Source organism: Nannospalax galili, unplaced genomic scaffold (genome assembly GCF_000622305.1).
Source record: "Nannospalax galili isolate Female #2095 unplaced genomic scaffold, S.galili_v1.0 scaffold746, whole genome shotgun sequence".
In the NCBI taxonomy this organism is placed as follows: Eukaryota; Metazoa; Chordata; class Mammalia; order Rodentia; family Spalacidae; genus Nannospalax; species Nannospalax galili.
In genome coordinates, this window is record NW_008354790.1 from 299129 (window position 1) to 326049 (window position 26921).

A 26921-nucleotide genomic window follows, 5' to 3' on the forward strand; every position below is an offset into this window, starting at 1 on the left:
TGTCCAGTGGCTGACAGCCCTCTACCTTCCACTTAGCCCTAGTCAGTTGTCACTTAACCTCTTGGGATTTCTTCTTGATTTTTCCTTTTTTGGACACAGAGTTTGCTTTATAGCTCTGGCTGTACTTGAACTTGGGATCTTCCTGCCTTAGCTTCCCAAGTGTTGGCCTGCCATAATTTTTCTCCTGGAGTCTTTTGTTTGAGGTAGTAGCTGATCCAGTTAAGAGGGTCTGTGAGACTGTTATGAACTTTGGGACCACAAACTTCTCCTAAATGTAGACAGTCAATGATGGGTCATATTTTGTGCTGTGTGTGTGTATCACACACTTAAACACAGGTCTATGGGGGAGAGGCGTTAGAAGATTGGTATAGAGAGGACCTTGTAGACACTCCATACTTCTGTAATGGAATACTCAAGACTGAGCAATTGGTAGTGAATTTATTATTATTTTATGTAATTTTGAAGGTTAGACAGTCCAAGATCAAAGCATCTGTATCTGGTAAAGACCCTCCTGCTGCATCATAAAATGGTGGAAGGCATTACATGGCAGATGGGCAAAGGAAAGTTAAGAGAGAGTGTGGTGGTTTGAATGAAAATGTCCCCCATAGACTCCAAGTGTTTGGGCATTTCATCCCCAAATGATGGCACTGTTTTGGGAGGTTTTAGAAGATGTAGCTATCCTGGAGGAAGCACATCTCTGGGGGTAGGTTTAGAGAATTCTTAAGCCTTGCCAGATCTCCAGTCGCTCTTGCTTCCTTCCTGTGCCTGTGTGCTGATGTGAGAGCTTAGCTTCTGCTGCTCCTGCTCCAGCCACCTCCAGCCACCATGCCTCCCTGCCATGATGGACTGTAATTCCCCTGGAACCACAAGCTCAGATAAACTCTTCCTTCTATAAGTTGCTTGGGTCAGTGCTTCTATCACAGCAACAGAGGAGTGACTAATACAGAGAATAAGAGGAGACTGACCTCATCCTTAACGCACTCCGTGATAAAAGAGTTCATCCATTTGTGAGGGCAAAGCCCTCTTAAACCTCCCACCTCTTAATGCTGTGAAAATGGCAATTAAATTTAAACTTGGGAGGGGATGAACTTCAAACCATAGTACCCTGATACTACATACATTTTCATTTTACATTTGAGTACCCTGATACCCAGCAAAGTGTGTTAATTGCCCAAGGTGAGCTAATGTCAGAGCCAGCATTTGAAGTTAACCCCCTTGTCTGTAAGGGACTCAGTCACTCAGTCACTCAGTCACTCAGTCACTCAATCACTCAGTCACTCAGTCACTCACTCACTCACTCACTCACTCACTCACTCACAAATACATTCCAATGACTGTCCATACCAATGCACGGCATATATTGCTTATATTGGAAAATAGACACTTGCGTGGCGTGCTTACTAAACAGACAGTTCTATTGAGATCAGAGGGGTTAGCTATCTCTGCTACTTTTTTATTGAAAACTTGCTCAAACTGTGTTTTAGGCTTTGCATTGGGGAGCGACAACATCTGCAGGGATCTGTCTGATTGCCACGAACAGGTGTCTGTCCTGCCCTTGCTCTAACTGCAACACAAAAGCTAGGTTCATCATGGAAGCCTGCAAGCAGCAGGTCCTCACACTGCATGCTATCCTTGGAGAGAACAGAGGATACGGCTTTGCAAGACAGACCAATGCCAGGATTGGGAGTAATGGAGCCAGATAACAAGCTTTTGATTTTTCTTTTGGCTTTAATTAGCCCTTTCAAGTTAGAGGCGAGTTCAGGGCTGAGAATAGAGCAGAGGAGGCCAGAAACTGCACAGGACTGGGGCTGTCTCCCAGTCAGTCTAAAAAAGGCCAGGCCAGCTTTTAATGCACAGTATCAGTTTCCTTTGATTTGGCTGATACCCAAGTTACTTTGCTTGGGCCCTCTTGTTACAATTCATTTGGACTCAGTTCAGACCACACATGTTCCACATGCTACAAGGTTGGCATCAGCCAGGCCAGACTCCGGAGTAGGCCCTGGCGTCAGTCACTATCCCCCGTGTTGCCATTGGGTTAGTTTCTTTATTGCTTCTAGTCTAGAGGCAGAGGGCAGACAAGATGAACTCTGGAGTTTCCTTTTGTCTCTGAATCTGGGGTTCCCTTGAGGCCTGTGAATGGGAACCAACTCTCAGCTGGCCTCTGTCCCATGGACTTTTGCTATTGGAAACGGCAGAAGGAGGCTAAGGTCTGACCTTTAGAGGTGACTTTTGTAGAGTGGGAGTCTCCTGTGGATTTTATTGTAGTTATGACATGCAGAGCTTATGAAGGGAGTGGGACCAGTGATTTGTTTTGCTTGTACCCCTCGTCTATGAGTGTTACTAGAATGCTCATCGAAAGACACTTTTCAGGGTTTTATGGCTTGTTCCATTTCCTGGGACCTTCATTCCTTCCTCTGAACTCAGAGCTGGAAGCAGCAATGACCTTGGGCCACCTGTCTACCTCACAAGGTCCCAGCATCTCTTCTTGCTGTATTTAGTGGCAGTGGTGGAAGGGGACAGATGATGCCTGTATGGCTCAGCTTGCTATGCCATGGGGCTTCCATGGAACTCCTTGGTGGTGAAAGTGTTGAACTATGAGGCCAGAGCCTGCTGGCTGCAACTCCCAGAGAGCTCCACTGTGCTTCTGTTTCTGTTCTCCATGGGCTATATTCATATCAAAGTTAAAGGGGAGGGCCAGGAGTGGTTTCATGGGAGTAGGTGGCTTCAGCTATAAACACACTTGCAAATGTGACTCCCTGAGCTGTGTTGGATATGGACACTGAGGAAGCAGGTAAAGCATTTCCAGTGTTTGTGGGGATGGCAGCAGCCCCCCACCTCTGCCTTTTGAGCCCTTCTTTTCCTATGTCCTGGTCTTTTCCAGCCTGAGTGGAGGCGGCATCTCATAGAAAATGTACTAGAGCAAATGTACTCAAGCAAATGTATTGCTTGAAGGATCTCATGACAGCATAGACATAAGAGACCTAGAAGAATCTGTCAGGGGTCCTAGGCTGTGTTGGGACTCAGAGGGACTATAGATTAAATCAAGGCCACTTTGTTAGTGGGCATCCAGGAGGCTTAAGCAGTATGGTTTAATTTTTATTTCTGTAGTTTCTCACTAAAGGGCTTTGTCTCTGGCCCTGGCCCCTTTTGTAGGCTGCATCAAAGACTCCCTGCAACTCTCAGTCTGCAAAGCACATAACTCTAGGGCTGAGCAGACCATTAGCCTGTAACAGTTTTTGTCTTGTGCCAGCACCCTGTGCAGGCCAGCCTTTCCCACAGAGACCTGACGCTTCTGGCCTGGAGCAGGGAGCCTTCTGGGGAGTGTACTGTTGTAAGCCAAGGCTCTGTGTCCTCTAGGAGTCCTGTGACCCTTATCCAGGAGTGTCCCAAGCGTGGCACTCTTCTCCCTCTTCAGCTTGCTGAGGTCTCTCACAGAACACTAGCCTCTGTTTCCAAGTGAGTTGATAAACGGAGAAACATTATAAGTCCTGGGAATGTTCTTGGCAATGGACTCACTGGCCAAGATCATAGAAGGACATCAGTCTCTGGGAATCCATCATGTGGAGGAGAAGCAGGTCACTGCAGCCCGTCTTATGGGAAAAAGACTGAGGCGCTGGGAATGTCTAGTCCTCCCCTGAAGACCGAGTTTAAAATCAGCTAAGAAGTGAGTGTGGGCATCAAGCAGTGCTGGCCTAGGCTGAGATAGGAGGCTAGCACAGAGTGGGTGCAAATCAGCTTTCTTCTCTTCTCTCCGAGTCTTGACCTCAGAATGACGTTTCACTAGAAAACTTGGGTCCATGGGGCAGGAATTATTGTCCACACCCATTGCCTCACACCTGGCACACCCTGGTCATAATGGAGTGATAGCCGCCAAGCTGTCTGATAACAACGCTTAAGCATATGTACAGCCCTGCTGTGCCAGTGTTCAAGGTAATTCATTCCTCCTTTGCTATCCCTGTAGACATATTGGACGATGGAAGAGGCAGGCAGCCTCTCCAGCTGAGGGGATGGAGGGAGAAAAGTTAAGCACTTACCTCAGCCTCATGTAATTAGGAGTCTAGAACACACTGTGCATCTGAATTCCCAGCCTACTTCTCCTCCCATGGCATTTCTCAGTGGCCTGCTAGTGGTACTTGTCTGGGTGGGTAGGTCTCAATGTGGGTGCCATCAGGACATGGCAGGACTCTTGTGATCCTGAGCCCTCAGTGTTAGGTGCAAGTGTAACACCTCAGTTACTACAGTCTGGAGAAATCTTCCAAGATTCCAAAGGCCCATCTGGTTGACCCATGGCCGGACCAAGCTCTTGTCTGCCTTGGAGACTTACCACCAGCCTTGCCAGTCCTGTAAGTGTCCCAGAGGTACAAGGGACTGAGTGTTTCATTTTTCACTTCCTGCCTAAAAGCATACATCACCAGTGTGAAGGAGAGCCCCAATCCCCATGTGCTGTGTGATTCATCTGTTTCCCGGACACAGCAGGCAGTCCTGGGGAGAAGACAGGGTCACCCCCTTAGACTCGGGCTAGCCTTGTGTCCCAGCCTACATTGGTCACTCAGGTTTGCCTGGCGCCTGAGATCCTGAACTCTATAAAAACGAGCATCCGGAATGGCCAGGCAGCTGTCCCAGGCCAGTCTAGGCCAGTCTGCTTGGGCTATTTTCCTTTCCCTGTCAGCAGGAAGCTGGGCTCTGACTAGATGAGCTTGTTTCCTGTTATGGTGAGAAGCAAGGTTTACTCTTTGCGGTTGCCCTCCCTCGGTCCAGGAACTCCTCCTCTTCCCAGCCGTCCACTGCCCCCCAGGCCTCCTTGCTCATCTCTCTCTCTTCCCTCACTGTAGCTCGCATGCTGGATATTCAAGTGCAAAGCCACCCCCCCCCCACCTTGCACTTCTTGACCAGCTGGGTTTGCAATGAAAATTGTATCTGGGTCAAACATCATGGTCTTTCGGGGTTATGTGATGATGGCCAAGCCCTGAGTGATAAGCTGGGTCTGGTGGGAGGAAGAACCCCAAGGTTGGCCTCAGGGTGAATGTGCTCTCCCGGGATGCCCAACTCTGGAGGCCCTTGGGTCAGCAGTGGAAGGGAGAAGTATGGTGTGGAGTGGTGTGTGTGTGTGTGTGTGTGTGTGTGTGTGTGTGTGTGTGTGTGAGACTGTGGAACCCAAGAATCACTCATACTGAGTTTTAATGCAGACAGATTCAAGAGACTTCAACATACAGTTTTCCAAACTGTGGATTAAGGATATGGAACCTTGCTGTGCTGACATATCGCTTCCCAGGTTCAGCATAGAATGACAAGCACACCAGTACAAATGTCCATGTGTGCACACACCTTCCCTATGTCTGTCTCCTCCCCTTGTTGATGTCTGGTGCTACTGTCTACTTCTCCCCCTCCCTCCCTCCCTCTCTCCCTCCCTCCCTCCCTCCCTCCTTCCCTCCCTCCCTCAGTGTGCATCATCCTTGCTGCTCTCTGTCTCCCTCTCTCTGTGTCTTGTTCTCCCTCACTATACCCTCACACTACACTCAGCAGAGGGTATAGTGATAGTTTTCTCTCACATGCATATGAACACATGTGCATACATACATACATGTGAGCCTCATTCAGTGTGGCATAGATCAGCCTGAATAGGAAGCCGAATGTCTTGTTAATCAGCACATGGACGAGCCCCACTGATCATTGCAGATGTAGATTTCCCTTTAATTCCTCTCACCCACACAGGGTGGTGTCTTGGCAGGGATGCTGGCTAAGGAATCTGGATATTTGGGCCCTAGCCAGCGCTAGCTCATGAGGGTTGGTAAACCGTTTCCCTCTTGCTCTAATTTTATGTTTAAGAAGGAGCTGAAGAGACAACATCCATTTACTAAAGAGCAAAAAAGAATCACACAGACTTTATTAATAAGTCTGGGATAGGCCCAGAACACCTTGTAGGCGAGAGATGAGCTCAGCCGAGTCCTGTATGCCTACTTTTGGTTAGACTAGACTAAACAGGCAAAGGGACACATGGTCACTAAGATTTATTGTTATACTACTCCCATCAATATCTTCTTGGGAGAGATTTGGGCTGTACCTAACTCAGATGTTGGGTTCAGTTTCCTAGGCCCCAGAATGCACCTGTTTGCTGGCCAGCCTTCCCTTCTCCACGCACTCATGATAAATGCTAAGGGAACACCTGTGCTACTCTCATCCCCAGATGCCCTTTAATTTTTGCAAGGTCAAAGGGAATGACCACCGATCTGCACATTGGCATACTTCTCATACTTCATTAACAAAAGTACAAGAAAGAAAAAAGGAACAACTGAGGGAACTTTTCCCCATTTTGCCTATCAATTCAGACCCTTTTTCCTAGTCAGTTTGGCCTCATATGCTGTTCACACACCCACATGGGGATCTGCAACAGCAAAGAGAGCCAGCATCATTCTTTGTGTCGTTACTGTGTCTCTGTCAGCATTCCGAAATATAATGGGGTCGGTTCTGCTGATTTATCCCACATGCAGGCGACATTACCCAGACACACCGGCCTGAGGAGCAGGAGAGGAAGATACGCAGCAACAAGAGTGGGGCTAATAAAATTTATTCCCACTAACAAGGGAATGACCTACCCCATAATTCAGCCTGGTGAGCAGGGCCACTGGTTCCCTGCACCCGCCAGGAAACACACAAACTTCATCATTGTGGCGTTCCTCACTTCAATTACAGTTCGAATGGTGGCTATGACTGCCTGCCTTAAACTCTGGGAGGGAGAGTTTGAGCTGAGGATTGATGGACTGACTCTGTGGGATTTATCTACCCCTGACAGGCAGCTTCTAGGGTCATTAGAAGCTAAGGTCTAGAAGAGGAGAGGAGGATCCTGCTGCGGTTTGGCTGGTGGTGTCCATAAGGCTGAGAAACTTCCCTGAGAATTCCCAGGGGTCTGGTTTGGGCCACTGGGTTTGCTCCCAGCCTGGTTGCCACCTGCAGAGTTCTGGTTCTCTTGCCAGGCTGGGCCCATTGCTCAGGCCTATGCAGACCTTCCCTCTTTATTGTGCCATGGCCTGGCTGCGTCTCAGAGGGAGGAACCTGGGGCCCTCAGCAGCTGGGCTAATGAGGAGAAGGTCATGGGTCCAGCCCCCAGGATCCTGATTGAGCTGCTCTCTGACGGCTCTGCTCAGCATCCCCTGGGAGAGTGCATGGCAAACACTTGCCATTGGTTGAGGCATGGCCTGCAGAAACCATGTCAGGATTAATGTCCCTCTCTTGGGAATATAGCTCAAATTAGTGGCCTTGGTTCCCCATTAGAAGGCCAGTTTGTTATCATGATGCATGAATGACCCCTTAGATGTTTAGTGGCATTGGGCCACAGTTGATTCCTAAGCACAAAAAGATTTCAAAATGAGTGAAAAAGAAACATTGCCTTTGTTTATGACCTTCATAGGTAGTGAGGTGCATTAATTAATTCAATGAATATTTGCATTGCAAGCTGCCCCCACTCTCTTTAGAGCTCCTGGGACACAACTGGCCAACTTCCGTCCTGATTTTTGGCCCCCTCCCCTCCTTTCTGAGATGCCTAGAGGCAGGGCTCTTGGTTCTTGGGAACCTTGGCTGCATTTTGTTGGGTTGTTTTTCCAGCCCTGAGACACTTTCCACTGAGCCCCTTCAATAACATATTTGTCTAACTAGGTTATTGTGTCTGTGGCTTGCTGGCTCTCCCTCCCCTCCTCTGTACACATTCATTTTCCCCACAATCTCATTGGAAAAGACACAACAAAGAATCACTCTGAGATGATGCATTAGTAACTAAGTGAATGAGGCCACAGTCCCCATTCTGTTTCCACAGTCTGTGCTCACAGCCCGGGTGCTGGGCCTAACCTTCACCTGTAACAGCACTTCTCTTACTTCTTAAGCGTTCAACCCCACAGGGTCAGCATGGACCTCAAATAGACCTTAGGGTACAGGGTTAGGAATCATGAAATAGAAAAGAAAGTTTATGTAGATCAGTAAAGCCATCAAAGGGTTGGAGAGTCAGAGGTAGGTAGGTGGCTTGTTTCTTTCTTTGTTATAGAAAGCACACAGGGACATCTTACAGAGTAACGGGCTTCCTACTGAGACTAAAACTAAGCCATTAGAGAGAGCCTCCCAGAGTTCTTCCTAGGCCCCTGAAAGCCCTCTCTGCTTACTGCTACTCTTGAGGAGGTAGAGCAGAACACATGCCTTGTCTTGAGAGGTGGTGCTTCAGGCCCTGGTACATTTGTGAGCACCTGAGGGGTTAGCAGCCATATTTGAGATATGGTTCCCAATACGTGGGTGATCATTATCACCCTGTACTGCAGAGCTTTACAACCGGAGTCTGTATTTAGACATGAGCTATTACAGCTTATCTGATCAATACCTCCTCTAAAAAGAAATCCCACATGCGTAATTCACCGATGCTGGGTTTCTAGCAGAGGCCTGCTGTGGCCAGCTCCTGGGGTGGATGTGTGCTCGTGTGCTTGTGCGTGTGTATGTGGGTGTAATCAACACAAAGAGATTTAGGGCTCCTGAGCATGAAGAATCCAAAAGGTCTCCTGTCCCCATCAGCAGGCAGCTTGCCGACTTCTCTTTTTCTCATGTCTTGTATTTCCTTTTATAAAACTTCCCCTTTTACTTTCTTTGGGACTCATGGACCTAGGAGAGGAAGAGCCCAGGTTTAACGATTAGCTAAAGACCTTCTTAGGAGGGGAGGGTTAGTTGTGTCAAGGCTCTGGAGGTGGCAGACGGCAGAGTTCCTCCCAGAGCTGTCCCCTCTGTCTGGGAGCCTGGATGGGTGTCCCTTTTATGGTTTTTTTTTTTTTTTTTTTCTTTTGAACTGGGAATTTGGAATTCTGTTTTCCTTGAAATTTGATAGGTCACTAGGGCAGTCACATCACTCTTTAAGCCTTGGTTTTTATTCCTGTGAAATGGACTTGTCTGGCATGGGAAGCTTTACTTTCTTCACTGTAAAGAAGGCTAGCACACTAAGGCCCAAGTTGGAAGACATGGAGTGGAAGCGCTGGCAGCTGGTGGCCCTGCCTTCTGTGCCCTCCAGACACACCTGAAACAGGATACCCACAGCTTGTCTAATTATGGCCCAGGTCTATCTTGCCACTAGAAAAGGACAATGTGGGGGACATAAACTGAGAGTTTTCCATCTTTATATTCCTGGGGCCTCACCTAATGCTTGATTCTTCACAAATACCCTGAAGCAAACAACGAAAAAATGTTGGCAGCATTGTTCTCACTTAATGACTCAGTTTCTCTCTGTTCAAGTAAGGAGTTCCAGTGCGCCAAAACACTCCACCAAAGGTTCAGACGATTTCACAGTGGAGAGCAGCTCTTTCCTCCCATTAAATGGACAGGGGTGGTATCCTAGGGTTGGAAGATGCCATGGAAGTTCTCAGGAGGCTGGACAATACATATCCCTTCGAGAAGCGCAGGAGGGCTGGTTTACTGCCAGGCCTGAGAACCCTTCTCTTTGCTGCTCACAGAGCAAGTTGAGTGCCATGTCTGGCTTTGCATTTTTCTTCCTGGGGTGCAGAGCAGTCTAGCAGGTATATCCTGGTCAAAGCAGTCAGCTATATCCATCTACCATTCTGGCTCACTTCACCTACATTTTGGGGCCAGCTTGAGCTATTTGTAAACAACAGATGCCTGGGGTAAGAGGGACAGCCTGTGGCTATGGAAGATACTGAGTCCCAGAGCTCAACTAATTGGCTCATAGGGGGATGGACCTGCTGACCTCCACCTCATTAGCACAGGCTTTGGACCACTGAGCTATGGCCTAGTTCTGACCTTTCTATAATAAGGGCTCATTGGGGTTCTGGTAAAGGTGGAGCAACTGGGGGATGGTTTAAAATAACTCTGTACTGGTAGGGAAGGGGCCATGAGGGACAGATCGGGGACCATGCCAGCTGGGGTCTGGGTGGCATCAGGATGGGGTGCCAACGTACTTCATCCCTTACAGTCTTCAAGATGGAATGGCATGGTTGTCAGCATAATGGTTGGGTCCTTAAGAACTTGCCATTGGACCTTGGGTTGGGGGTGATTCTTAGGGGTTCCAGAGGAAGCTCTCCAGTTTCTCGTGTCTGCCTCCTCCTGTAGCCCTTCTCAGGGATACCTCACAGAGACCACCAGATACATCTGGGTTCCTCAAGTGTCTGCCTTGTGACTCTGTCCCAGAGCCCAGGTACACTGCTGGAGGAAGGATGCTGGCAGCATTGACAGTCTCTTTTCCGTAGAGATGATAGAGCTTTTCAGAGTGCCAGTCTCTGCAGAGTGGGAGCAATTTCCCTGTAATTGGTAAAGTAACCTAACTGCTCTGTCATTTGTATGTAGCGACACGTAATTGCACGGTAACCTTTGCTGCTGTGTGTGAGGGAAGCGTGGTAAACTATTAGATTGTAATTCGGAGTGTCAGCTCCGGCTCCCTATATCACCATGCTGGTGCTGCTCTGCAGGCCACAGGGAGGCTGTTGTGGGGCCTTTGGTACTTTAGGTCCAGCTGGGGGTAGGGGTGCTGCTAACCCCCTCATCTAGGAAAAGCCTGCTGTGGGGATGAAGTACAGAGTGGGCATGCCTCCCCCCTACCCAATTCTCAAGAGGGATAAAGGCTACTCTAGAATCTTAGCAAATACCCAAATACTCTAAGAAGGGTGAAGATTTAGGGACCTTGGCCCCACTCAGGCTTTTTGATGGAATGAGTGGGTCTGGGTTGGAGTTCAGGATTTTGCTGTGCTAGTGAAAGTGCTCCATCTTCTGGATCCAAGAGACCTTCCTCTGCTTCTTTATCCAGTTCCATGGGTCCAATTTCTACCCTATTCAGACAGATCTCTCTTGAAAGCTGCCCCTAACCTATGCTATCCACTTTGACAACTCTCAACCCTTAATCTTAATAACACCCCAGAGATAGATACCATGTATTTCCCCAGCATTGCTGAGGCTCACAGAACTTAGTGGATTTGTCCCCTGCTGGCAAACCAGCGCCCCCATAGCACTTACTAAGTGGTGAACAGTGTTCTACATGCATTAAGCCATTTAATCTTCACCACAGCACTATGGAGTGTGTTCTAGTACCATAATTCTCATGTCACAAGTGACAAACTAAAGTACAGAGAGGTTAAGTGGCTTGCCCAAGGTCAGAAAGTACAGATGGGAAACCAAAGGTTTTATTTAGTCATCCATCCATCTGTCCATTCTTTCATCCATCCACCCATATATTTAACTCATGTGCCTTAACCTAAGCTAAAAATATGGTCCCTGTCCCCATGCTCATGGTCCTAGGAATACAGTGAGTCACTCGTCTCAATTTATGCCCAATGTATTCCATGAGGACTTCTGGGGACTGTGGAAAGAAAATAATGACCTCTTGGAAGCAGGACAGCTGACACAGAATGTGTGGTTCCATCTGTTTCCAGGTCTGTCAATAGCATTGCCCAAGTGGGACCCACATGTACCCCCTTGTGATGGACCCTACGTCTCTCCACTATAAGAATGGAGCTGCTCATTGGCCGGCCAGCCTAGATCAATCGATGTGCATCAGGCACAGAGAGAGATCCTGTCTCAAAAAATAAGGTGGAAAGCAATTGAGGAAGACAGCTGATGTTGACCGCTGGCTTCTACATGCCACATGCACATATGTGTGCATGCATATACATGCAAAAACACATGAACATACATATAATCAAGATGCTAAAAAAGACGTATCACAGTGGCAGCCAGTCATAACGTGTTCATGGACATTTGTGGAGTAACCGGAGGGGGAGCCCAGCCTTGGGCCTGTGGACACATTTAGGCTTCTGATTATAACCAAGTGTGGTCCTGACGCCAATGGCTGTGGATTTAATGGCACTGTTAATAGGGCCCAGGCGAAGGTCTAGTCAGGGCCAGAGCAGATATTCTACACCCCCATTGCCCCAGTGCTCAGAAATACACACTACTTCACCTGTCCAAGTCTTTCACCAATTAGCTTGGAGGCCAGGCACCTGCTCTGCATTGGTATCTGCAGATCCTGGGGGCCCTTGCTGCTCCTCTCCTCCCTGTGCTGTAATTACCCCAATGCTGCAGCTTAAGAGCCTGTGAGAGTCTGCAGCCATTCCACCCCAAATCCACACAAGCTATCTTGCATCACTGAAGTGCTTCCAGGTCACAGGTCACCCTCTCTCGCTGCCTCACCTAGTTCTTATGATGGTCCTGCCTTGCTATTTGAGAGAATACAAGTTGTACCATGGGGAAGCAGCTCAATGACTATGTGACCCCATCCATTGATATTTTCTCACTATTTCAACGTGAAAAAAAATACAAAGGAGAAGGCCACTTTCCAGGACAGCTGGAAGATTTCAGCTTTGTGTGCTTGGTCAAAGGCCTGGATCATACCTTCATCATCTGGGGTTTCATTCAGAGAGAGACACTGAGCCAATGAGGAAGCTAAGAGTGGGGAAGGCATCACTCTCCATAATGTCACCCACGAGCCCCCAGCTGCATCTTCAGCCTCCATCCAGCTGAAGGACAACCCTGAGCAGGCAATATGGGTGATTGTTGTCATGGAACAGGTGTGGAGACAGAGCCCCTGTCTTCTCATGGGGCCTGGCAGGGAGCCCCCTGATCTGAGGACCGGCAGAATCAGGCAATCATATTGGGCTACCTTCACTTCCTTCTGGTGAAAACATGCCTCACCAGGGCCCTTTGCTGTGAGGGAGGAAGAGACTCACAGATACCATGATTTCCTGATACAGTTGCCTGAATGCATAGTCTGTTTTGTAGGTGGCTGTTGATTTGCTTGTGTTTCATCTAGCCAAGGGGAGGGGGGAAAGTCTGTGTTCAGTAATCCTGGCTACTCAGAAATGCTGTTCTAGGGGCTGAGAAGCCTAGAGTTCCTCTTGCCTCAGGTTAATGAAGGCTATGTGGGTATGAAAACAGGGGCGGGGGGCGGGCAGAGCCAATGAAACACGGGCTCCCTTCTTTCCTTTCTTCAGTTTCCCCCTGTGCAGAGTAGATGATCGTTCAACTTCAGTTTCTTAGAAAATGAGTCACAAACAAAATACAAACTTTGCTGGTGGTAGAGGTCTCTGTAACACAGTGTGAGTTGAGAAAATTGAAAGCAACAACATTCAAGGACAGTGAGGATTCTGGGCACCTCAGACTGCCCTGGGAACATCTGGCAGATTGCCATGGTTACATACAGCAAGGAATAGGTATCAGCTTCCCTTAGCATGGATCTTTCCTTCCTCTCTTCTGTCTAGCTCTTAACTTCTACCACCTGTCTCCTGCATGATAGGAAGAAAGATCTAGACTAGGCCTTGAAATTTTGTCATTAACTTGACTGTACGGTTCTTTTTATTAAAAAAATTTATCTATTTTTTAAAAAAAAAATTATGTGAGCCAGGCATGGTGGCACATGCCTGTAGTCCCAGCACTTGGGAGTTCCAGGACAGCTGGGGCTACAAGGAGACCCTGCTTCAAAAAGACAAAAAAAAAATTACGTGTATGAGTATATTGTCTGCGTGTATGTAAGTGCATTTCTGTCATGCAATGCCTGTGGAAGTCAGAAGAGGGTGTCAGATTCTCTGGAACTGGAGTTACCGATGGTTGTTAGCCAACATATGGATGCTGGGAATTGAACCTGGGTCCTCTGCAAGAGCAGTCAATGCTCTTAACTACTGAGCCATCTCTCCAGCCCCGACTGCTATGGTTCTTTTTAGGGGTAAATGAGAGAGTTGTGTTTGGTGTAAGCTATTGGACTAAATGTATGGGGGCCAGAAGCTACCCAAGGTATAGAATAGACATCTGTTGTACATGTGACTGCCCAGGCCTGCCCATACTGTCACCATCCACCCTGGCTACCATGGAGGAAGAAGGGGGCAGTATGGGCAGGCCTGGGCAGCCACACGTAGATTTTTCAATGCTCAGTATGTGCCCCACCCCTTCCCTGAGGTGGATGATGCCTGTTCTACCCCTCTTCTAGAAGAAAGTGGAAGAGCCCCTAAGCTCTGGAGAACTGAGCTGGCCACTTTCACAGGGTTGTGCTGGCAAGGGCCTGCCTGCTGTTCTCCAGATGCCTCTTGCTTTGGCTGCACTGAAGCCTTTAAAAAAGTGACACCTTGTATTTTATTTCACTTTGTTCTCTGAAAGGTCCAAAGACGTTTACAGGCCCAAGCTCCATAGGCTTTATGGTAGCCCATCAAAAAGCAGGGATTGTTTCCTTCCTCGTTGTAGTGTGGAAAGTAAAAGCACAGGAAGACGGAATAACCCTTCTGAGGCCACACAGTGCTTCCAAGAAAGGGGGAGAAATCTAGTAAGTCCCTAGCACCTTGGAGAAGCTTGAGCCAAATCAGAGTGGCTCAAGGCAAGTATGGGGGTTCTCATCAGCCACTGTGGAGGTCTTTATCATTCATGGTACAATAGAACCTGGGAGGACCCCAGTGTTGCATGGGGTCCCCTCTGTTACATGGGGTAGCTAGAAGTCTGGTATGAAAAGGAGGAAGATTGAGTGGAAATACTGGAAAATTGGCCCAGAAGCTCTTCCCACTCATCCCTGACTTTGTGGAGTCAGAAGGAGAGTTATGTGTCTCACAGGATAGTTCAAGAGTTTTCCCCTTAGAGAGTGCTCAGAAATGTGAAGTGTAAAGTTTGGAAGTATTTGGGAAAGCCTGAGACGAGGCTAAACACATTTCTTCTTAGGATCTTATATTATGAATCACTTAGTGTTTCCCAGGAGTTTACTTAAAGGGTCCATCTAGGTGGAACAACTTGTGGAACTTGGCTGCATAGATGGTGCTCTGGGAAAGGCTGGTCTAAACATCACAAGGCCATGGCTACCTCTCTTCATTATACTCTAGGAGATAGGGAACCTGGGAGGCTCTTGAGCAGGTATGAACCTTGCTTCCTTGAATCCTCCCCCTTTGCTGAGCATGTAGACATGTCTCTACTGAGATTCTGTTAGTCATACTTCAATGTGTCAACCTTCATTCTCCCCATTTGAGCCCTCGCCAGCTCATCTGCTTGATAGTCAGTATATTGACATGGAGGTCACTGCCCTCTTATACCAAAGCCCAGATGTTTGGAACCCATGCAAGAGGCTGGGCTAGAGCTTTTCCATGTGGCTGTGATGATGGTCAACTATAGCCACCAAGAAGATACCTGGAAGGGTTGAAGGAGTTCAGAGAGGACATGGAGCTGGTGAGAACTTCCAGGGAACTGTGTTGTTGCCATGGTCCTGCAGGTGCTTACTCAGGTGACTTTGGGCAGACCATCTAGTTCCTCTGCAGCTGAGATTTTTATATGAAGCAGAAAGGGTTTGGATCACATGATCCATTGCTAAAAAGTCTTGGAGCTCTAGAGGTCCCTGACTTCACACTTCTGCCATTTGCCTCAATGCTATGCTCCTTTCTAATTTTTCTCCTATTTAATTTTCAGCTCCTAACGATAGACGATAACTTCTGTGGCCTGGACATGAATGCCCCTCTGGGAGTGTCTGAGATGGTACGTGGCATTCCTGTCTTCACGGAGGACAGGGACCGCATGACTTCTGTCATCGCCTATGTCTACAAGAATCACTCTCTGGCCTTCGTGGGCACCAAAAGTGGCAAACTAAAGAAGGTAGGAAAGAGGTGTGATCAGTTTGATTATTGTAAAGACAGTCTGTCCCCTCAGGGGTGGAGTCTGTCCATATGATTTCTTATTGTCATGGGCCTGGTGGACCGGTAAGACAGGTTTGAGCTGAGGAGATTTGCTGTTGCTGTTATGACAGTTGAGTGGCCTTTCTCTGCCTTCATTTGTAGGTTGTTATGGGAATCAGGCCACATGAGTGGATGAATTCACCTTTCCCAAGAGCTGGCGTGCACATGAGAATTCTTAGTGCAGCCTTACTAGGTTGTTCCAAATGGTCTACTTTGTTCTACTTGGCCTTGCGCCCTTAGGTGAAGGCTCTATTAAGTGTAGGTGGCTGGAGAAGGTGGACAGGGGGAGGGGAAGGATGTGCCTGTTCCTCTTGTTCCAGCCCTTCTGGGATGGTGCATCCATCTGGAAGTCATTCAGGGAATAGATGGAGTGATGTGTAGACCTGTTTGAGAGCTGCTAATGGGGCCAAGAGCCAACTTGTGAGAAGAGGACGTTGTAGCTGCAGTGGAACTGTAGCAGTGGCTTTACAGTGGATGGAATCATAGGGTCTGAGGACTTAGCCTGTGACCCTTGTAATGGCATACTGGGTGACCTTGGCCACTGGCCATGTTGGGTGTACCTGCCGTTCAGAAATGTTCTCAGATCTGGTTTCTCAGCAGAATAGAGGTGACTTCATTGTGTGCCCTCTTTGATAGGGTCGTCTTTCTAATTCTGGAAGCCGGAGGCTCTGTTTTCTGTTGGCTGGTCATTAGTTGCTCTTCAGTTTTTTAAGAAGGAAAGAACTCTTGCTTATCTTATTCAGGCTTTCCTTGGGATTCTCCAAACATTGTACGATTCAGACTAAGCAAACTGATAAAGACTGAATCTTGATCCCAATTTTCCCTTTGCTATATGTCTGGGCTTTAGCTCTGAATGGTCGTAGGGACACATTCTGGGAAGGTCTAGAAAACTGTGTCTGTTCTACAGTCCCACTATGTAATGGCACAGCAGTCAAATCCTTCTGGGAACTTAATTTCATGCATAGATTGTGAGTCTAGAGTGTGACAATGTGGAGGGTGTGCAAGACAGGAGCTGAGTAAGCATGACTGGGTTATGGGTATATAGAATAACTATTTGAATATCTGGAAAAGAAAGCAGTATATCCCCCTGGAGTGCCATGGCAACACTGTAAAGAGTAAGGACACGCGTTATGCATACCCAGTCTCACCCAGGAAGAGGGAACCACCTCATGTTAGTGTCCTGCCATCAGTGTCACAGCTGAAAGATAATTTACCCATTGGCTGTGAATCTTCGAGCATTGTATTTCATAGATGCCTGCCTTTTCTTCATACAATGTAGTATGCATAATTGAACCTTGCTGCTGTGACTCTTTGGGAATTTTACCCATGTATTGAACCGAATTTTGTAGATACCAAGAGAGATGCTGTGAGGCAGGGTGTGCTGTCACTGCAGAGCCATGTCTGATTGCTGTCTGCCTGCTGCTTCCCCTCATGCTTTCTCACGCTCCCTGCCACTCACCACTTTGTTACTGTGGGAGATTCTGTTGACTCCGGCACTGTCCCTTCTCCCTTAGGCTGAGGCATGTAACTTTAAGTGGGCTAGGAAATCAGGCCTCCACACTTGCTGAGGGGTGTCTAGTGGGCCCCCCTATAACCAGGAAGAGAAGTCTGTGAGTTCTCTTGTAGATAGGGACCTTGTGGGCATTTCTGCTGGTTGTTTAGATCTATCTGTTTTGGCTATTATTCAGTTAGCTGGAAAAGTGAACTCCGAATCTCAGAGGCATTGCTGTTGCAGTTTGGCTCCTGTTTGGAAGGCTTATCCCCAGGGAGGCCCTGCTGGATGATGGTGAAACCTTTGGGAGGTGGGGTCTGGTACAAGGCCCTGAGGTCAGTAGGGCTTGCCCTTGAGGGGAGTTGTATGACTTCTGTCCCTTTCTGTTTTTCTCTTGCTCCCTGACTCACGACGTATTTTTCCCCATCATACGTTCTTCTCATGATGTAACAGTTTGCTACTGGCTCAAGGCAATGAGGCCAAGTGAAATGAGACTAGAACTTCTCAGACTGTGAGCCCAAATCATCATTTTCCTCATTATAAGCTAATTATCTTGGGTATTTTGTGATAGCGGCAAAACACTGACCAATACAATCACCGTACACAGGTCATACATGAAGCATCTGTTAATCAACTTTGTCTGCTCTTTCTGGGGAATAAGCACTATTGAGAGTAAATCCACAGGCAAGACACTTTGGGATGCTTTAACTCTTTTCTGCAGTGAGTCCCATCTTAGTACAATGGAGAAGCATCTTCCTGTGTCACTCTAACAGACTACTACCCACTGAATCTCTGTTGGAGATTATGTACTAGTTGGCCAGTCTGGATAGCTCCTGTATGAGAGGTTATTTAGTGTCATTACTGGGGCTGACTGGTCTTGGGACCAGTGAAAGGAACATAGAGAGTTCGTTGAATATAACAGAATAATTATTGGGGGGGGGGATATACTTTGGTTGCAGCTGTACTATAAATCTGAGATGGTTTAAAATGGCACAGAAGCCTGTCGCCTGCCACCAAGGCTCAGTGCAGCACAGCTCCGTGAGGGAGGGTGAGCACACCCCAGGAGCCTGGGTGAGCAAATGCTTAGGAATCACACATCTGGGGAAGGTAGGAGAAGAGCCATGTGTGGGCAACAGGCGACACCCAGTTGGACTCTTGGAGTTGTGTCAGCTGTGTGCAGGCTGGCATTTCTCACCTTTCCCTTGGGTGAGTTTGTGTAAGAATAGTCCTGTTTCAGCCACCTGGGACATTAAATTTAATTTCCCCAGCAGTGGAGGGGGCTGGCCAGGCATAAATATCTGAAAGCTAGGAGCAGAGGGGTTGTATGGAGGGAATGAGCTGGCTGTCCTGCTGGGGAGAGCTGTGCCATCCACGCAGCCAAACCTTCTGCTCCACAGGCGCAGGGTGGCAGCTGCCTAATAGTTGTGCTCAAGCCTGGCGTCGGCTTCTGCAGCACAGCCAGCCCAAGGGACAGTCTGAGTTGGAAAAGGAAAGCAGGGCCGGCACCTCTGTTGTTTGAAATAATAAAAAGCGAAAGTGGACGGTTTATTTGTTTTCCTAGACAATAGAATTTCCCACCACCCGTCTTCCATGGAGCACCACGCCCCTTTCCTTGCAGTAACTCTGGTTTGGTTGTCCCAGAGGTTATCAGACCCACAGCCACTTTTCTGGGCAAAGGTCCAGCCGTGGAGGACTAGAGGCTGCAGGAGGACTTTGTGGCAAGTTTTGTGAGCGACCAAGCTCAGGGTGTGAGAATAATGGAAATCATACAGCAGCCATAATTACAGAGTTGGCATCGTCGAGCCCTGTAATAATCTCCTGTGTGTATCAAGGGCCTTTCAGAGTTCTTTGCAGCTTGACAAGGGACTTGAAGTGGGTAAGGTGGGCGGGAAGGGGCTTGGGGGTTTTCTGAGAGTAAGGGAAGTTGGCTGTGGGTTTTAGGGGGCTCTGGAGCTAGACTACAGCTATCCATAGGCTGCCCTCAAAATTACTGACTTTTTATTTTGCTTGAAAGGTGTGGGTCCCAATTATTTGCAGTCTTGCCTTTGATGACCATAATTTCTCTCCTTGAGTGCACACATCACATGAGGCAAGGGGAAAGGAGGTGAAGAAAGTACCAATTTGTATGTCTTTTGTGTTTGCTGATTGAGTGTGTGTGTGTGTGTGTGTGTGTGTGTGTGTGTGTGTGTGTGTGTGTGTGTGTGTGTGTGTGAGTGCACATGCACATGCTTGGCGTACTTTCCCCATGATGAACATAAAAGGCATGTTCTGAAGAAACCTGACATAAAGAAGTGTGCATGGTGGTGCACACCTTTAATCTCAGGACTCAGGAAGCAGAGGCAAGCAGATCTCTAAGAGACTGAGGCCAGTCTAGTCTCCATAGTGAGCTCCGGGCCAGCTGAGGCTACAGGGAGACCTTGTCTCAAAAAGACCAAAAAATCCCCAACATGTAAATGCTAAAATCATTAGGAGGTGCTCAGGAATTTAAGAGAACCCACTGCCTGTTAAAATTTCATCTATAGGCAAAATCCATAAGGCAAACAAACACTCGACTTGCTTTAAATATGTGAACCTGAGAACCTTCCGACCGTGGGGAACCCAGGTTAGAGATCTATTTGCTTAAATATCTCACTGAAATCCTTTCTGCGTCTTCCTCTCCTTCCTCATATTTTATGGTTGCTGATCGGCAGTGAATTTATTGCCTGACGACAGAGGAGGAGACTGGCATTCACTGTGAACCACAACATCATAAACTTCCGCTGGAGGTGTGATAGCTCTTTTCGCTCCGTGGTTGCGTCTTTCCTGAGTGTTTTTGCTACATTATGCTGTTCGTATCTAAAGGGCAGAGAACACGCCCATGTTGGTTGAGCAGAGCCATGGCTCTTTCTGCTATGAGTCTGAATTTACCTTTGTTATTGCTGTGATAGGTAATAAGAAGCAATTTGAGAGAGGAAAGGCTTCTTTTCACTGAGGGCTTGGGGAATACAGCTCATTATGGAGGGGGTGGTATGGCAGCAGGTGACCACCTTCTAACATCTCTGTGGGTCAGGAAACAGGGAAAGGGGCATGCTGGTGCTCATCTGGCTTTCTCTATTTATTTAGACGAGTCCAGCCCGTGGATAGGGCCACCCACATTCAGGGTGGGTCTTACCCCCTTGGTTCATCCTCTGTGGAAGCATTCAGACACACCTGAAGGTGTGTGGTAGGTAGTTCTTAATATGATCAAGTTGGTAATTGGAATGGCCCATAAGAAAGCCTGTAGTATATATACACCTAGTATAAGTATGCTTAAATCAGACCATCCTCCCTGGATGGGAACTGAATGTGTGCTTCCATGTGGAGTCAATAGGAGAGTAAAACACAGAAACAAGATTTACTCACCATGACCTGCAGATTGATTCACTCCTCTTATTTTTATTTCTTGGACCTGTTTTAAATCAACTTATTTGTTGTTCCCTGAGTCCAGGAGGGGAACTGTCCTGGAGTGGAGGGTGGGGGAAGTCACATCTGGGTCTAGGTGTGATTCTGAACAGTTTCTCAGGACTCGATGTCGTGTGTGTGTGTGTGTGTGTGTGTGTGTGTGTGTGTGTGTGTACATGCAGGGACTGAGCCACACAGCAGTATCCAATCTGGGCTCCATCCCCTGCTCTGCTACTGCCTAAATACATCTGGGAATTCTTTTCAAAACTCCTCTGGAAATTTAAATCCACTTTAATTAAAAATAAATCTGAGGACTGATGAAATGGGTCAGTTGTTGCAAGCATGATGACCTAAGTTCGATCCCTGGGATCCATATAAAGGTAGAAAGAGAGAACCAGCTCCACAAAGTTGTCCTCTGACTGCCACATGTGCACTGTTACACTTGCCCCTCCCCCATTATACACACACACACACACACACACACACACACACGCACACACACACACACACAGAGTAATAATTAAAAGATTTAAAGTAAGCCTATGCCACGTAAAGCTGGGCAGATGGGCAGAACTACGGGGAGACCTAGGGAAGTGCAGTACTGACCAGGTGCCTGTGCTTTGAGCAGAGAGCTCCTGTACTGATTCAAGTCTGGTCCTTCAGCTTGGTTGCTCTAGGTGCTTCCTCAAAGCATAGCGACTATTGTGAGTTTGCATGTTAGGAGCCAAGCAGGAAGGAAACAAATGTGAAAGTTGGTGCTGACCTGTTTCTAGAATGGGAACGCCCCTCCAGGCAGTCTTGGTGGTTCTTTCCTCTGTGCTGTTTTCCTTGTCACCGCCTAAGTTTGTTAGTGTTAAGCCTGCATGAATCTTAACCTATGCTGTAGGTACAAGAAATGAAAGCCGAGGTCGAATGTGCTGTAAGCAAAGAGCCCACAGACAAAGCAAAGGTCCCACGCTCTCTCCTCTGGGTCCACATCTCACCAGGGACAGAGAGGTGGCTGTTCTGTCATGATTCCTTCCAGCCTGAGCATCCTAAGCCTGGCTCTTCAGACTAACTTTGCCTTGTGTTGACCTCTCTGCTTCTCCTGGACCTTTCTCTCTCCTAGTTTTAATCTCTTCTGTGTTTTAAGTGTCTCCTCATGTTGTATCCAGTAGGTAAAGAAAGCAACCAGGTGGATGAGTGCCCTCTTGGGGCATGTTTTATGTACTTGATACCATGAAGCCCCGAACCAACCTTTTACCCCACTGTTCTATTTTCTTATCATTTCCTATTTTTTACTACTCTGCCCATGGGTCCACTGGTCTTCCCTGGGGGGATCTTAGAGGTCAACTGAGCAAGCTTGGGATGTGTCCTTGCCATGGCTTTTGATACAGCGCTCTTCAAGGCAGCTTGGCATTGAGGCTGGATTTTGGCACTTTCTGCTTCCTGCAGAAACACACATCACGATCCCCAGCAAACAGGGCCTCAGGAGCACCTGTCAGTCTCTTCCCCTGGAGATCCCTGTTCATGCACATGATTGAAGGAGACTGTTGGAAGTGAATTTTGCCAATTCAAGATTTATTGATACACATGCCACCTCTTTGAATCATATGTGTGTATATATATTTGTGTGGCAAGATACTGATCACACATTAAGATGCAAAGACATTAAAATTGAAGAAAGTGCTGCAGAAATACCCCAGAATCAAAGAGCATATTCAAGCAGCTGATACACAAATGTCAGGCACGCTGGAGGAATTTATCCAGTGACACATACAATTGAAGTAAAATATTGTGCTTTACAAGAACATATCATTAGAATGAAAACTAGCAGAATATCAAGAGTCTGGCCATGTAACCAAGACAACAAAGATGGGAGAGGATGAGAGGTGCAGCATGCAGAGAAAGTAGGAGAAGGCAGAAGGCAAGAGAGAAACAGACCCCCTGCCTGTAAATGGCCCCCTTACCTGCTGAGTTTGTCCCTGATAGACTCTCCATCGGAAGAGAATAGGATCTGGGGGGTCAGTACAGGGCAGGGTCCCAGCAAGGATGTAACCAGGGGAGGGATTCAGCATCAGAGACTGATTTGACCTCTGGGACAACTGATGGGGAAGGCAGTGGCCATTGGACTGAGTCATAGCCTGCTTGTTGATGCTCTGACTGGGAGCGTCCTGGGAGTCCACCTTGTTCTTAGGAACTTTCCAGAATGTGATCACCAGGCTTGCTTCTTGTGGTCAAGTTTATTTTCCTAGTGACTTTTCCTAGGCTCTTGTAAAAACATCCATGGTTACTCTTGGTCCAGGTGTCACAGTGAATTTGCTATTCCTAAACCCAGAGTCTTAGCACATTTATTACCATACAGTTTTCTGGGATCAGGAACCTAGGCATAGCTTATCTGGGTCCTCTGGCTTATGGTCAATCTCAGGCTAAAGTCAAAGTGTTGGGTATGACTGCAGTCATCTTGTGGTTCAAGGCCAGAATGGCAGAGGATCCAGTTCCAGGACCACTCAGGTCCTCATTGGTGATGAAGATGTCAGATCTTCCATGTGTACCCATCCATGAAGGCTAGTCATATACCAATGAAATAGGACAAGTCACTTCTGCAGATTAAGAAGAGACAGAAAGGAGAAGAGGAAGAGAGGGAGAGGAGAGAGAGAGAGAGAGAGAGAGAGAGAGAGAGAGAGAGACTCTCTTTGGAACACAATTCAGAAGTGACCTTTCATTGTTTTACTCTGACTGCTGGAGGTCTGCCACTGGGTTCACATGCAGGGGGAGGGATCCATGAGTTCATGAGTACCAGGAGATGGTGGAAATCTCCAAGGGCCACTGTGAAGGCTATTTACCACACTAGAGCTAGAGCTGCAAGTCTGGGCCATTGAGGGGACTGGAACCAATACTTTCAGTCTCCAAGTTCACATCCAGTGAACAGCAGTGGCCTAAGTGCTACCCTATCTTCTGGCTCCTTGAGGCTTTGACAGTACTGTATTAATGTGTGAACAGTTGTTTTTCCTGTTGCTGTGATAAAACAACATGACCAAAGTAACTTATAGAAGGAGGAGTTTGACTTATGATTCCAGAGGGATAAGAGTCTATCATGGAGGGGAGGCGTGATGGCAGAGGACTCACATCTTCAAGCAGGCACAGGAAAAAGAGAGAGACTAGAAGAGGGCAAGCTTTATATTATCAAAGCCTACACCCAGTGATGTGCTTCTTCCAACATAACCACACCTCCTAGAAGTTCCATGACCCTCCTCAAACAGTACCACCAACTAACCAAGTGTTCAAATACTCAGCGCCTATGGGGGACATTTCCATTGACACTACCACAGGTGCAGATGTGGAGAATCAGAGGATGAACGCAGAGCAGAAATCGAGTGTACCACACTTTCTTCATCAGGGTGCTGTTTATCTGGGCAGAGGGTGGTTCTTTGTGGGGGAGATGACTAAGAACTAGTTTTCAAATCAGTAACTCTGTGTGGTCACCAAGAGTCCAGCCTCCAGACTAGGTCCTCTGCTAGGGGCCATCTGGCTTCTTAAGAAGAGGTGTGATTGGCTAATAAGAAAGAGGGTAGGGTGGGCATCTCCTAGGGCCCAGGCATCACCTGTTTTCTATACTTTTATTTTCTTATGTAATTCTTAGCATTTCCATCTTAGGTTCATATTTATGACCTTCATCTTGCTCCTAACTAACCACCCCCCCTGAGGTCACATGATTTATCTAAGGTCTGCCCCTTTGTCTCACGGGAAGACCCTGCGCTTTGTCTATGCCTGAGTCCTTGGCTGTGAGCTAGGTCTCACAGGATCCTGAGGGACTTGGTCCTTCTGGCTTGTGTTCCTGGCTCATCTGCACATTGGTTAGAACCTTTCTTGCCCTTCTCTGCCCTGCTGTGGCTTGGACAGTTGTAACAGATTTTTTTTCTCACTCTAGATACTTGTCTCTCGAATCCACCCTATTAAGTATGGCAGATTCATCTTCTTGAAGCAGTCCAGGGCTCTCACTCTCACAGTTAAAAACAACAAACTTCATGCCATTTACTTTCCCTGGCCAGAAGCCCAGTGTAAACGAACCAACCCACCAAGGAAAGGAGGCAGGGCTTAGCCCTCAGTGTATCTTAACTCTGCATTCTTTGAGTCCTTAAGCACCCTGGCTAAATTTAAATACAGAGGAAGAGACTCAGCCCTGAGAAACAATAGCTTCCTACCCACATGGCCACTCCCATCCCATCCCATCCCATCCCATCCCATCCCATCCCATCCCATCCCACACATCCTATGCCATGTCAGCCTCCCTTTAGCACAGCAGGCTGGGCGAGGCTGTGGGAAGGGCACTGGGTTTCTAGGAAGCAGCAAACCATGCTTTTCCGCCTACCATTGACCTGAGGCCTGGGACATACTCAAGCCTTGCTTGGCCTTTGCTTTCTTATTAAAACTTTCACTCAACAGCCTAGGATACAATATGTAGAGGCTCTGGCTTCCTTTCCTGTGGCAGGTTATCCCAGGTCCCTGTCTTTCCTCATTTGGAAAATGGCAGCTTCTACGTAGTCATGGAAGCTTTGCAAGTCCCTTGAGGCAAAGGCCTGCCACCCAGCCCTCATTCTTTGTGGTCATTATGACCAGCTCTCCACACCTGGGCAGCCAGTCTTGCTCTTTCTTCACACACACACACACACACACACACACACACACACACACACACAAAAATTTATTTATTGAGCTTTTGTAATTTCATACAACAGTTTTTAATCAAATTTAGACCTCCTCCCCGATCTATGCCTCCCCCATCCCTCCACCAAACCCCACGTATTCCGCTATACATGTTAAGTCCCATTCATTCAGGCATTTGTACCCTTCAGTGTAAATGCATCAACTGGAGTCTAGTTAGTCCATCCAGTGATCATATGTAAGGCATACTCTCCCTCACCCAGCAGCAATCAGTTTCCAATAGTTCTCAGTCTAGTGCCAGCCTGCCACCTATTTTTCTCCTCCCCATTTGGACCCTTGTTTAATTGATTTGACATGGGTCCTGTGCTCAATGCCATTATTGTCACAAGTTCACCCGTGCGAGTTTCCAGTGGCCTGAAAGCCTCTGCTTCCCTGTGTTCATGAACCAGTCCTGGCTCTTACAATCTTTCAGCCCCCTCTTCCTCAATGGTCCCTGAGCTGTGGGTGGATGAGGTTCCATATAGGAGTCCTATCCTACACTCTACAGTCTCTTAGTCTTTTAAAGGCCAGTTGTGGCCTTCTGAAAACGAGTGCATCTCTCAACTCTCACTAGTAAAGCTTCCTTATACAACAGAGTGCGATGCACACAATCCCGCTCTTTCTAAATGGCCCACCCAACCCCCATCCTCTTGGCTATTTTCCTTACCTTTTTCCTCATATTCACCCTTTCAGTTCCTGCTTTTCTCTCCTTACCATTCTGTACTGTTGCACTTTTGATATGTGGGCGATCTGCCCACAGATGTCATCACCAGTCTTCCCAGGACTATTGTGGAATTAGCCTGGCTTGAGGTAGAACTAGTTGTACAGTATCTTCATAGACTGTGGCTTGAGGAGACAATGTGGCTCAATAGAAGGTGAAGGAGGCTGCATTTCAGAGATGCATTTTCGTAGTTCTTTTAGATGATGATGATGATGATGATGATGATTTGAGACCTGGTCTATATAGCCCAGTCTGGCCTCAAACTCACTTATGTAGCTGAGGATGACCTTAACTTTTGATTCTCCTGCTTTTATCTCCAAAGTGCTAGGATTATATGTGTGCACATCATGGCTGGTTTATGCAGTGCTGAGGATCGAACCCAGGGCTTTTACATGCTAGGCAAGCACTCTGTTAACTGAGCCACATGCTCAGCCCTACATAGTTTTTTATACAATTTTTTAAAAAAAAGTCAAGAATGCTTTTTTCATGTTTGAGACAGAGTCTCTCTGTAGCCCTTACTATGCAGACCAGGCTGGCCTAGATCTCACAGAGATCTGCTTGCCTCTGCCTCCTGATTGCTGGGATTAAAGGCATGTACCACCTAACCTGATTGAGTGTGCTTTTTTTTAAAAAAAAAAAAAAAGAATGTGGAGGATCTGGAAGGAGCAATACTGTCTTCCACAAACCACCCCTCACTGCCCGTTTTTTTTTGGGGGGGGCATGATCTTCATTGCTCAGGGTAGAGTTTGAGCCTGGCTGAGGTGAAGAAGGGGGTGATCACACTCCTCACATCCTGTGTTCCTGGAACAGCTGAGTGGAAACCCAGGTCTCTGTGGTCAACTGCTGAGTACTTTCGGTACCCTTAGGATAAACCAGTCAAAGACTGGGTCTATGAGGAAGGTGGGTGCTGATGTCGGGTTTGCCTGCCTCCTTGTCTCTGTTCTTC

At 47.5% G+C, this 26921-nt stretch overlaps 1 protein-coding gene across 2 annotated transcripts in view; it reads left to right on the plus strand.

The window, feature by feature from the left end:
* The window catches only part of Plxna4 (plexin A4), a 461715-nt gene that overhangs the window by 80485 nt on the left and 354309 nt on the right, over positions 1-26921 (plus strand). For both annotated transcript variants that reach the window (XM_017802882.2, XM_029555453.1), the window contains exon 3: positions 15397-15579. In XM_017802882.2, coding sequence (XP_017658371.2) covers positions 15397-15579 — 183 coding nt within the window. The remainder of the gene's footprint in view (positions 1-15396; positions 15580-26921) is intronic.